Source organism: Belonocnema kinseyi, chromosome 8 (genome assembly GCF_010883055.1).
Source record: "Belonocnema kinseyi isolate 2016_QV_RU_SX_M_011 chromosome 8, B_treatae_v1, whole genome shotgun sequence".
NCBI classification, from domain to species: domain Eukaryota; kingdom Metazoa; phylum Arthropoda; class Insecta; order Hymenoptera; family Cynipidae; genus Belonocnema; species Belonocnema kinseyi.
The window spans coordinates 36,049,496-36,061,385 of NC_046664.1; the positions used below are offsets into that span (position 1 = coordinate 36,049,496).

The window sequence follows — 11,890 nt, forward strand, 5'->3', positions numbered from 1 at the left end:
AAAAATTGATCTTTCACTTTAAAATAGAAATTCTCAATAAAACGGTTCAATTTTCTACAAAAAACATTACTTTTTTACAAAATACATACGTTTTTAACCAAATGTTAAATTTTTAACTAAAAAGATTAATTTTTGTACAAGAAAATACGAATTTTCAACAAAAATACATCAATATTTAAACGAAAAATACTAGTTAAAATTTCCTTTAAAAGAATAAATTTTCAATACAAAAAGCGGATTTTCTAAAAAGCAGTTTAATTTCGTACCAAATCGTTCATTTTTCAACCAAGCTAGTTTTTAACTGAATTTATGAATATTCAAGCAAAAGAAATAAACTTTCCAGACTGTATTTCAACATTCAAAAAAGAAGTTGAATTTTCGACGAAAAATTTAATAATAAAAAAAAGATTATTTTTAAATCAAACAGTTGCATTTTTAACAACAAAAAAATTGATTTTCTACGAAACAAATTCAGATTTTCAACCAAATAGTTAAATTTTCATTTAAAAATACATATAATTTTAACCAAAAAATACTAACTTTCAACTAAACTTATGAATATTCAACTAAAATTTTACATTTCTAGAAATTATTTCAATTTTCAACAAAAAATGCATTATTTGAAATTTCACTTAAGAAAATTAATTTTCAATGAAAAAACGAATTTTCTACAAATTGTGTACCAAATTGTTTGATTTCTAAGCCAAAAAGGCGAATTTTCCATTAAAAGATACGAATTTCAAAGAAAAAACAAATAAATTTTCTGTTACAAAAACTCATTTTTAACCCAAAACAAAATTTTTGACTAAAATATAAATATTCAACGAAATTAACTTTTCAGAAAGTATTTGAATTAGCAACCAAGGGTTAGAATTTTCAATAAAAATGTAATCATTGATATTAAAAAAGAATATTATTTTACCCAAAAAGTGGCATTTATAAGATATACTTGATTTTCGAGCCGTTTATTTATTTTAAGTTTGTTAAAGAAATTATTGAAAAAAGTGAAAAACTGGGTTGTTTACTTAAAAATTTATAACTCATTCAATTTTAATTATTTTAAACTGAAAATTTATGACTATACTTTTGAAATAGTGTAATTTCATTTTAAAAAATTGCAACATGCGTGCTTTCAAAAAATATATTTATTTGCACCCCACGATTTTTTCACCTTCACTTTCAACAGCTCCTGCTAGCAGAGTGCAGACTGACGCTTGACGCAGTATGCTAAAAGACTTTACTTACAGTTAGTGTCTCCAACTAAAGCTAGATGGCGACACATACTCCATTTTCTCGAATTAAGTATGGTTTATAAGAGTTTGAAAACTTCTTGGGGTATCTGACACCCACAATGCACTTCAAGGTTTAAATACCTATACATGTTTTAAATCATTTAATCTTGTGATATTCCTTGAAATTTCTTAAAATTCATAGAAATCTTTAAAATCGCTGGAAATCCTTTCAAATTAAATTAAATTAAATTTATGTTCTGAAGATCACTAGAAATATTTAGAAATTTCTTGAAATTTGAGGAAATATTCTAATTTCTTGAAAACAAGATGACATTTTTTTTAATTAGTTGAAACTTTAGTAATCTTATAAAATACTTTCAAATAAAAAATGTTGAATATTTAAAATTATATAGGATTAGAATGTTGGTCTTTAAATGTTAATTTTAAATAAGCAATATTATTTACAGTAAAATCCCATTACGAAAAAAATATTTGCAGTTTAATAGCATTGATCCATAATTACCCCGGTTTTTGATATCGCAATTCTCCACATAAAAAACTTTTACATACTAGCGTTAAATAATATTGTATTTGTGTTTGCCCAAGATTTTTAATTTTTTAGGTATTGAAACTCAATATATTTAGACATGTGAATCACCAAATATTTAAATAATTTAAACAGAATTTAAAAACTCAATGTAATCAGAGCATTTTAAGTTGAATAGTAGTTTTAATTTCAAAGTAAAGTATTCAAAATTATATAAGAATATTTATTGGAAGCCTAAATGATTAAATAATTGTAAATTAACGTTTCAAAAACTTTTTGACAAATTTCTAATAAATAGCATTTGAAATTTAAAAACTTTTACTTTGTGTGGATGAATATTTCCAGATAGTATATTTTTTTAATTTGAATTGAAATTCTTAATATTTAAATAATTTCAAATTAAATAATTTGCAATCGAGCAGTTTCATATTTAAATATTCATTAAAAATTGTAGGAAGATTTATAATTCTTATTTTTTTTCTATAAATTATAATTCGTGTTTAAAGTAAAAAAGGTGGAATTGGTATAATGTCAATAAAGTAAAGAAATTAACTCTTAAAGTGCATTGTGGGTGTCTGATACCCCAAGCAATTTTCAAATTTTTATAAACCATACTTGATTCGAAAAAATTGAGTAAGTATCGCCATCCATCTTCAGTTGGAGACACTAACTGTAAGTAAAGTCGTTTAGCATACTGCGTCAAGCGTCAGTCTACTAGCAGCAGCTGCTGAATGTGGAGGGAAAAAAATCGTAGGGCTTCTAACACCCAGTGTGCACTTAGTGAAAAAGTAATTTTAGATCAAATTTTTCAAGAATGTTATTGATTTTTGTTTACTTTTTAAAATAAGTATACCATATGAAGTAAAATAATTATTTTTTCCGATTACTTCATACTTTTTTTCTGTATAGATGGCTTATAACTTACAACATCGCGTCATGCGAGAGCAGACTGCGGATGTGTTGATTAAAATATAATTGTTAAAATACAGTTATATATGTCTCATTTTCAATTTCTTGTATTTTTAAAGTATTACATGTCAAAGTTCCTCAGTTTTTATAATAATAAATCGATATAAGAGCAAAAAATGTTATTCTTCATTTTATCATAAAATTGACCTTTCAACTGTGCAAATAAATATATTTTTGTAAGCACCCATGCTGCAATATTTTTTTAATAAAAGTCAACTATTGCAAAAGTGTAGTCACCAATTTTTAGGTTAAAATAATAAAAATTGCGTGAGTTAGGATTTCTTAATTAAAAAAAAAAAACAACATTTTTTCACTTTTTTCAATTATTTTTTTTAAGAAACTTAAAATAAATAAATGGTTATAAAATCAACTTTGGCTTAGAAAAGATACCTTAAACTATATCGGATAATTTTATTGTGACAAAATATTCAATAGGGGTTAAACAATACATGATTAAATACGCTGGGGTATTAATCACCCACGATGCACTTTACCGTGATTTTTACCATGTATGCACTTTGAGGGTTAAATACAGAACCTCAAATTGAGAATTAATTTAGTCAGCAAATATAAAAATTATCATATAATAGAATTGAATATAATTTATTATAAATTGGAATTTAAAATAATACACTTGAAAAAATAATTTTTAATATATTTCTTCTTTAATTTTCCAGCTTCAACCAACTTTGCTTGCCTGACTATGAGTGCTACGACCACTTTGAAAAGTCGCTTCTTCTCGCAATCAGCGAGGGAACCGAGGGCTTCGGAATGATCTAAAAGAAAAAAAATTAGGGTCTAACATTCCTTTAGTCTAAACTAGCTCAATTGTTAAAAGAATCATAATTTTTCGCTCAAAGTACACTTATAGAATCGTACGTTTGAATTTGAAACAAAACCCCTTATATTTTTCTAAATTAAAAAAATTTGAACTCAACAAATTTAATTAGACATATATAAAATAAATTCTGTTTGGAAGGATAGAAAATTAGAGGATTTCAAATTGGTGGGTATATAAAATTGAAGAAATAAACCTTTTCATAGTTGAACAATTTAATGTCAAAGAGATCTTAATGGACAATTTAAAAATTTTATAATGAAACGATTGCTGAGTATTATTTAAATTGAACCAAACAAAATTGGAAATTTTGACAATTGTAATAATTTATTTTCATTAAATTTTCAACTTTCTATAATCATTTTCTCCATTAAAATGTCTTCGATGTTTTAAATTCAAATTTATAAGTCAGTATATTATTGGATTTTTTTTAAATATAAATAATATAAATATGATATTCCAAAGATTTTTGAAGATTTCAGATATTTCTAAAAGGAATCTGGAAAATTTTGAAGAAAAATTTTGTTTATTTGACAGGATATTTTCGGAAAAAATCGAGACAGTTAAAAAGATAGGAATTTTAGAAGTTTGCACGAAATTCAAAAAATATTTGATGAATTTTCTGAAATCTTTCAAAGTTTTAAAATATTTTTAATATATTCGAAAATTCTTAAATATATTTTAAGCTGACTCGAATTATTCCTCAAATTTTAAATATTCTTTAAAAATTAAAATAAATTGCCTTTGAATCTCCCTGTCGGGGAAATTGTTAAATAGTTCAATAATAAATAAAATGAAGTATTTTTATTTGATAAACATATTTTTTTATTGTGTTATTTGCTTATTAGGTAAACAGTTTCTTAACTGTTTAGATTTGGAAATTTTCAAATTCGGTAAAATTATAAACTGTCTAAAGCTGTATTACTCAGGAATTTTTATATTTAAGACAAAAACAATATTCAAAAATCTACATTTTGTTAAAAAATTTGAAGTTTTTTAATTATTTTGAAACTTGTAAATATTTTTAATTTTTTAAATCCTGAACATTTAAAGAAATTTTTCAATCTTCGAGATTCTATTTTTTGAAATGTTTTTAAATATTTTCAAATATTTTGTTAAACTTAATTTTTCAAAATCAAAATTCGTTGGAACTTTTTCTTTTTTTTAAAGAAAATTTCTGTATCATTTTAAATTTTCCTATAAACCCCTAGAAGTTTTTTTTATTTACTTTAATCCACGGTTTTTTTCTAATTTTTGTTGATCTTGCAAAATTGCTCAATTTTGCAATTTTCTCTTAAAATTAATTTTTCAAAATAAAAAAATTATTAAATATTGTCGTAGGAATCTTGAGAAAAGCTTTTTATTTTCTTAAAACGTTTCAAGATTTAAAAAAAATGCTTTTTCTTGAAATTCTCAAATTTAACGAAATTACTTTGAAGTCTTCCAGATTCTTTTTCGACAATTTTGAAAATCTTTTTAAATGTTTTTGAAATCGTTTGAAATATACTTCTAAAATTAATTTTTCAAAATAAAGAATCATTGGAATTTTCGACTTTTTAATCATAATTTTTTTGATTGATTCTAAATTTCTAAATATTTCTTAAAAATTTGGAAATATTTTTATTTACTTTAAAATATTTTCTTGATAAAATTTTTTAAAATAAAAATTCTTGTGAATTTTCCTAGGAATCTTTGGAATACACTTTTTTTTCTAGATACCTTACAAAATTCTTAAAAAGCTTTTAATTTTTATTTTAATACCCAAAACTCTATTAAATATGAAAAAACTAAACATTCCAGTTTCTTTTTAAAAAATTGAATACTTTGAAATCGTTTTAAATATTTTCTTGAAACTATATTTATTATTCCGAAATTCTTGGATAAAAAAATTTTTTAGAAATTTTAGTAATCTTGCAAAATTTGAAAATTTAGCGTCAAGGTTTTGTACATACTGTTTCGAATTTTTCGGAAATCATTTTAAACGTTTTGAAGTCTTTTTTCCAATTTCTCTTAAAATTAATTTTTTTAAATAAAAAATCATTTGAAATTTTTCTAGCGACCTTAAGAAAAACTTTTTATTTTCTTGAAATTTTTCAAAGTTATCCAAAATCTTTTTTTTTCAAAGTCTTCAAAGATCTAGATATTGTTTCGAAGTTGTTGAAATCCCAGCAACAAAAAAACTGAAAACAGTCGCTAAAAGTTATATTATTTCCAACCAATGAGATTTTCAGACAAAATTGAATCCAGATTGATAATTTAATGAAGATTTTATTTCTTTATTATTAAATCTCTAATCGACAAATTTCATGCGTATGTATCTACAAGTGTTCAAAATTTACTATTGAGGTCTAGTTACGAATTTAGTCAATCGTTTTTGATGAAATCGACAAAATCTTTCTAGAAAAATGAGGTTCGATCCTAGTAAAATATTTGTAAGGTGCATTTGAGAGTATCTTTTAAATAGTAATATCTTCGATGATAAAATTTTACAAAAAAAAGTAATAAATCGTTTTCAAAAGGATTGAATATTGAATAAATTAGAACTGTAGCTAGTTTAAGAATTATCACGATTTGAGCCTAGATTCGCGATAAAAATTGTTGACTGAGTGGTTTTTGAATTTCTTAACTTTTTATGTTTTACTTTTTTAGGGAAGATTGAAAAATCCCGAAAAATAAAATTTCCGAATAATAAAGTTCTCGGACAGTTTATAATATTACTAGGAATTTTCCGAATTAAAGCATTTCATTTTTTGATGATGATGAATTTTTCCGATTATTTTAATTTTAAATTCAAACAATAATTTTAGAATCTTTATAAATTAAAAATAATTTTTTAAAATTTGATTATTGTATTCTTATTCAATAAATAATATTTATAAAAAAATGTAATTGTATACGGTAATTTTATAAACTGTATGGACTTTTATTATTCCGAAATTTTCCAATTCGGGAATTTTACAGTGTCGGAAATTTTAATTTTAAATTTTTCAGTCGTCCCCTTTTGTATACGTACGCTTCAGTATTACGGATTTCTTATTTTCGTGATTCTGTTTTTAATTTTTAACAAAAAGGCGAATACGGTGTCCTTAATGATCAAATACGCTTGACTATAACCCTATTCTCATTGTAACGCGCTCTACGTCTACGTATGTACTTTTTATATATATATTTTTTACGTTTTCTCTCTTCGCTCACAGACTACGGCAAATAATGCAAAAACAGATTTGAGTGTAAAATCAAGGTGTACAATATTTTATAGACTGTTTAGGACTTGTATAAAGTATTTATTAATTAGAATAGAACCAGAATGGAATTTAACCCTCTCAGTCTACACTGGGTATATTAGACCCAGACGATATTTGCGACTCGCTATATAGTTGTTTCAGTTTTGTGAAAATATCTATAATAATATGTTAAAATCTATTATTAATTTTATAATATTCATTTTTGTGAGACTTTTAGCTATAGTTAAAAGAAAGAAAATTCCCGATACGTTAATTTGAACCAGAGATATTGAAGTCTAGGCTGAGAGGGTTAAGACATTTATCTTTTAATTTTAAGTGCATTTTTCTCTGCATTTAGAAACTTGATAAATTAAAATGACATTTGAAGATAACTTGATCCAAAAAATTCTTTATTCACATTTTTTTTTAGGTATTAGTTTTTGAGAGTGATTTCGGTGAGTCGAAATGAACCAACTATAATCTAATTCGACTCAGCTGAGAATTGAGTCAAAAAAAACAGACTGTTGAAAATTGACAACAAAAAAGTTCTTGAATTTTTTAAATGCAGAGTTTCAAGTTAAAAATTATTCAATGGGGAGGATTTTAAATTGAAATTGATTGTAAAACTTAAAAATTGCATATTTTTTTATTTTAAATTTTCAAAATTAAAAGCACATCAATTTTAAAGGTAAATAAATATTCCTCAATTTAGATGATTTTGAAGATCAAAAATCAAGCTTTTAATTCTAATTTTTCCAAATTGAAGAAATTTAAAATATAAATCATAATGTGATGCAATTTTAAATGCTTTTTTTTGAATGGATAAATTTAAAAATTAAAATTTATTCAGTTTTGAAGATAAATAAATAAACATTCTAAAATTTTGATGAGTTTGAGGATCAAAAATCAAGCTTTCAATTCTAATTATTTCAAATTGAAGAAATCAAAAATATAAATCAACAAATTTACAGAATTTTTAATTGTAAAATTTAAAACTTGAATAATTTTTAATTGTACATTTTTAAAATTAAAGGCGCTTTAATTTTCAAGATTTAAAATTCCAAGTTTTTTAATTATAATGAGTTATAATTGGATACTCTTTAATTTTAAATATGCATAAATAACATTTCTTAAATTTTTAAAATAAAAAGTCACATTTTTAATTCTAAATCTTAGAAATTAAACAAATGTGCAATATAAAACATCAAAATTACTTAATTTTGAATTGTCACAATTGAAACTCTCATCATTTTTATTTTTTACATTGTAAAAATTAAAAACTTTTCGATTTTAAATTAAATGTTTTTCAATTTTTAAGAGTTACAGTTGAAAACTTAAATTTTAACAATTCGCAGTTTAAAATTTTTCAATTTTGGATATTTACATTTGACGATTTTTCAATATTAGAGGTTTATAGTAAAAAGTGATACAATTCTGAATCCCTTTTTTTTTTTTTTTTTTTTTTTGATGAAAAAATTTTGAAAATTAAAAGTTATTTCATTTTTAAGATAAATAAATAAGCATTCTTAAATCTTGATTATTTTGATGTTCAAAAATCAACCTTTTATTTCTATTTCAAGATTTAAAATTTCAAGTTTTTTAATTATAATGAGTTATAATTGGATAGTCTTAATTTTAAATATGCATAAATAACAATTCTTAAATTTTTTAAATAAGTAGTAAATTTTTCAATCCTAAATCTTCCAAATTAAAGAAATTTGGAATTCAAGACATTAAAATTACTGAATTTTTGATTGTCAAAATTGCAACTCGCATAATTTTTATCTTTAACATTGTAAAAATTAAAAACTTAGATTTTCAATTAAAGATTTTGCAATTCTGAAGAATTAGAATTGAAAACTCTTAAACTTAAATGATTTAAAATTTACAATTCTTCAATTTTGGATATTTGCAATTGAAGATTCTTCAATATTTAAGGTTTACAATAGAAAGTGATACCATTTTGAATGACTTTTTCGGAATGGACACATTTTGAAAATTAAAAGTTATTAAATTTTGAAAATGAAAAAAATTTTCTAAAATTTTGATTATTTCCAAGATCAAAAGTCAATCTTTTAATTGTATTCTTCCAAATCGACAAATTTGAAAACATAAATCATCAAGTTTACTGCATTTTTATTTGTAAAACTTTAAACTTGCATAATTTTTAATTGTAAACTTTCAAAATTAAATACTCTTTAATGTTATGATTTTGAAGAGGTACAATGGGATACGCTCAAATTTTAAAGATGCATAAATAACAATTCTTAAATTTTGAAAGAAAAAGTCAAGCTTTTAATTCTAAATCTTCGAAATTAAAGAAATTTAGAATATAAAACATCAAAATGACTTAATATTTAAGTGTCAAAATTGAAACTCACATCATTTTTATATTTAAATTTCCCAAATTAACAACTCTTCAATTTTAAATTGAATATTTCACAATTTTTAAGAATTACAATTGAAAACTCTTCAATTTTAATGATTCACAATTTAAAATTCTTCAATTTTGGATATTTACAATTGAGGATTTTTCGATGTTTAATGTTTATAATAGAAAGTGCTATTATTTTGAACGTCTTTTTCGGAATGGATCAATTTTGAAAATTGAAAACTATTTATATTTGAAGATGAATAAATAAAAATCCTTAAATGTAGATGATTTTGAAAATAAAAAGTCGAATTTTTTATTCCAAATCTTCCAAATTCAAGAAATTTGGAATATAAAACATCAAGATTACTTCATTTTCAATTATAAAAATTGAAACTCGTATCATTTTTATTTTTTACATTGTAAAAATTAAAAACTTTTCGATTTTAAATAAAATGTTTTGCAATTTTTAAGAGTTACAATTGAAAACTTAAATTTTAACAATTCGCAATTTAAAATTCTTCAATTTTGGATCTAATCTGAAAATTGTTTAATTTTGAAGATGAATAAACAATAATCCTTAAATTTATATAATTTTGAGGATCAAAAGTCTAGCTTTCAATTCTAATTCTTCCAAATTGAAGAAATTTAAAACATAAATCATGAAATTTACTGAATCCTTATTTGTAAAACTTAAATCTTGGATAATTTTTAATTGTAAATTTTCAAAATTAAATATTTGTTACTTTTATAATTCTGAAGAGTTGTAATGGGATATGTTTTAATTTTGAAGATGCTTAAACAACAATTCTTAAATTTTGTAAAGAAAAAGTCAAATTTTAAATTCTAAATCTTCCAAATCAAATTATTTTGGAATATAAAACATCAAAATTACTTAATTTTTATCTGTAAACATTGAAACTCGCATTATTGTTATATTTAAATTGCAAAAAATACATATTCTTTAATTTAAAAGATTTAAAATTAAAACGTTAGCAATTTGGAAAATTTACAATTGAAAACTCTTCAATTTTGACGACTTGGAACTTAAAACTGTTCCATTTTGGATATTTAAAATTGAAGATTCTTCAATATTTGAGATTTATAATAGAAAGCGATACAATTTTGAATGTTTTTTTTTTTTGGAATAGATCAATTTCGAAAATTAGAAGTTATTCAATTTTAAAGATGAATAAATAAACATTCTTAAATTTTGATGAGTATGACGATCAAAAATCAAAATTTCATTTCGAAATCTGCCAAATTCAAAAATTTAGAATAATAATCATAGAAATTACAGTATTTTAAAATGAAACTTGGATAATTTTTAATCGTAAATTTTAAAAACGAAAAAACTCTAATTTTAAATATTTACGATTCAAAGTTCTACAATTTAAAGAGTTGAAGTTCTGAAATCTTTAATTTTAAAGATACAAAATAAAAAATTCTTACATTTGGAATTATTTATTTACAATTCTTAATCTTCCAAACTGAAGAAATTTTAATTGTAAGTCATCAGATTTATAGAATTTAAAATTGTATAACTTAAAACTTAAATCATTTTTTATTTTAAATTTTCAAAATTAAAACTTCAATTTTAAAGATTTAAAATTATGAAATTTTGACGTGTTACAATAGAAAATTCTTCAATTTAGAATATTTTCAATTGAAGGTATAATAGAAAATGATGCAATTTTGAATGCCTTTCTTGGAATAGATTAATTTTAAAAGCTAAAAATTCTAAAATTTTGAAGGTTTTGCAGACCAAAAGTCAAGCTTTCAATTATAATTCTTCCAAATTGCAGAAGATTCGGATGTAATCAAATAAATTATAGCATTTTTGATAGAACTTGGATAATTTTTAATTGTAAAGTTTCATAATTAATTTTAAATATTTACTATTCAAAGTTCTACAATTTGAAGAGTTACAACCAAGAACTTTCAAATTTTTGATATAAAAATAAAAATTACTGAATTTTGATAATTTTGAAGATCAAAACATTAGTGTTTAATTCTCCATTTTATAAACCTAAATAAATAATTTTCTGTTCCAAATTTTCAAAATTAAAAACTGATAAATTTAAGATGTAATAAAAATACTTAAAAATGAATTATTTTAATGATAAAAACTCAACTGTTTAATCCTAAATCTTCCAAATTTTAGAAATTTCCAATGTAAAAAATTTAAATTGCAGAATTTTAAACTCGAAAACTGAAAAATTACATGACTTTTTTTGTTGTAAATTTTCAAAATTAAAAGCCCTTCATTTCCAATGATTAAAAATTTCCATAGTTTTGAAAAATTACAATTTTTTGTATTATTTTAGTTTCAAGTCTGAGAAAGGCCCAAAAATATTTCAGAACCGAGGATTTTGAACTCTTACTTTAAATCCTGTATCTACTATTCAAAAATAAATTCATTTACGGATTGTTTTCGATTTGAGAAATTTTGAACTCTTTTTTTGCCTTCGATAATGATGTCTTGTTAATGCGAAGAAACATTTATATTTTTTTTACGGTGAGTTCTCGCCGAAAGTCGTAAAGTAAATCGATTTCGATCACAATCATAATAATAGGATTTACTCGTAAGTTTCTAGTTTCTAGAAATACGAAAAAGCATTTGACACCGTTGATATGGTAGCTTATTTTTCCTAAGTTACTATAATGAAGATGTAAAAATACATAGATGGAAAACGACACTTTTGTACA

The 11,890-nt window shown here is 22.5% G+C and overlaps 1 protein-coding gene across 2 annotated transcripts in view; it reads left to right on the forward strand.

Annotated features, from left to right (window-relative positions):
• LOC117178349 (apoptosis-resistant E3 ubiquitin protein ligase 1) overlaps positions 1–3,962 on the forward strand; it is a 132,185-nt gene extending 128,223 nt beyond the window's left edge. For both annotated transcript variants that reach the window (XM_033369775.1, XM_033369776.1), the window contains exon 14: positions 3,426–3,962. In XM_033369775.1, the coding sequence (XP_033225666.1) occupies positions 3,426–3,528 (103 nt within the window). In that variant the 3' untranslated portion in view covers positions 3,529–3,962. The remainder of the gene's footprint in view (positions 1–3,425) is intronic.
• Positions 3,963–11,890: the final 7,928 nt, after the last annotated feature.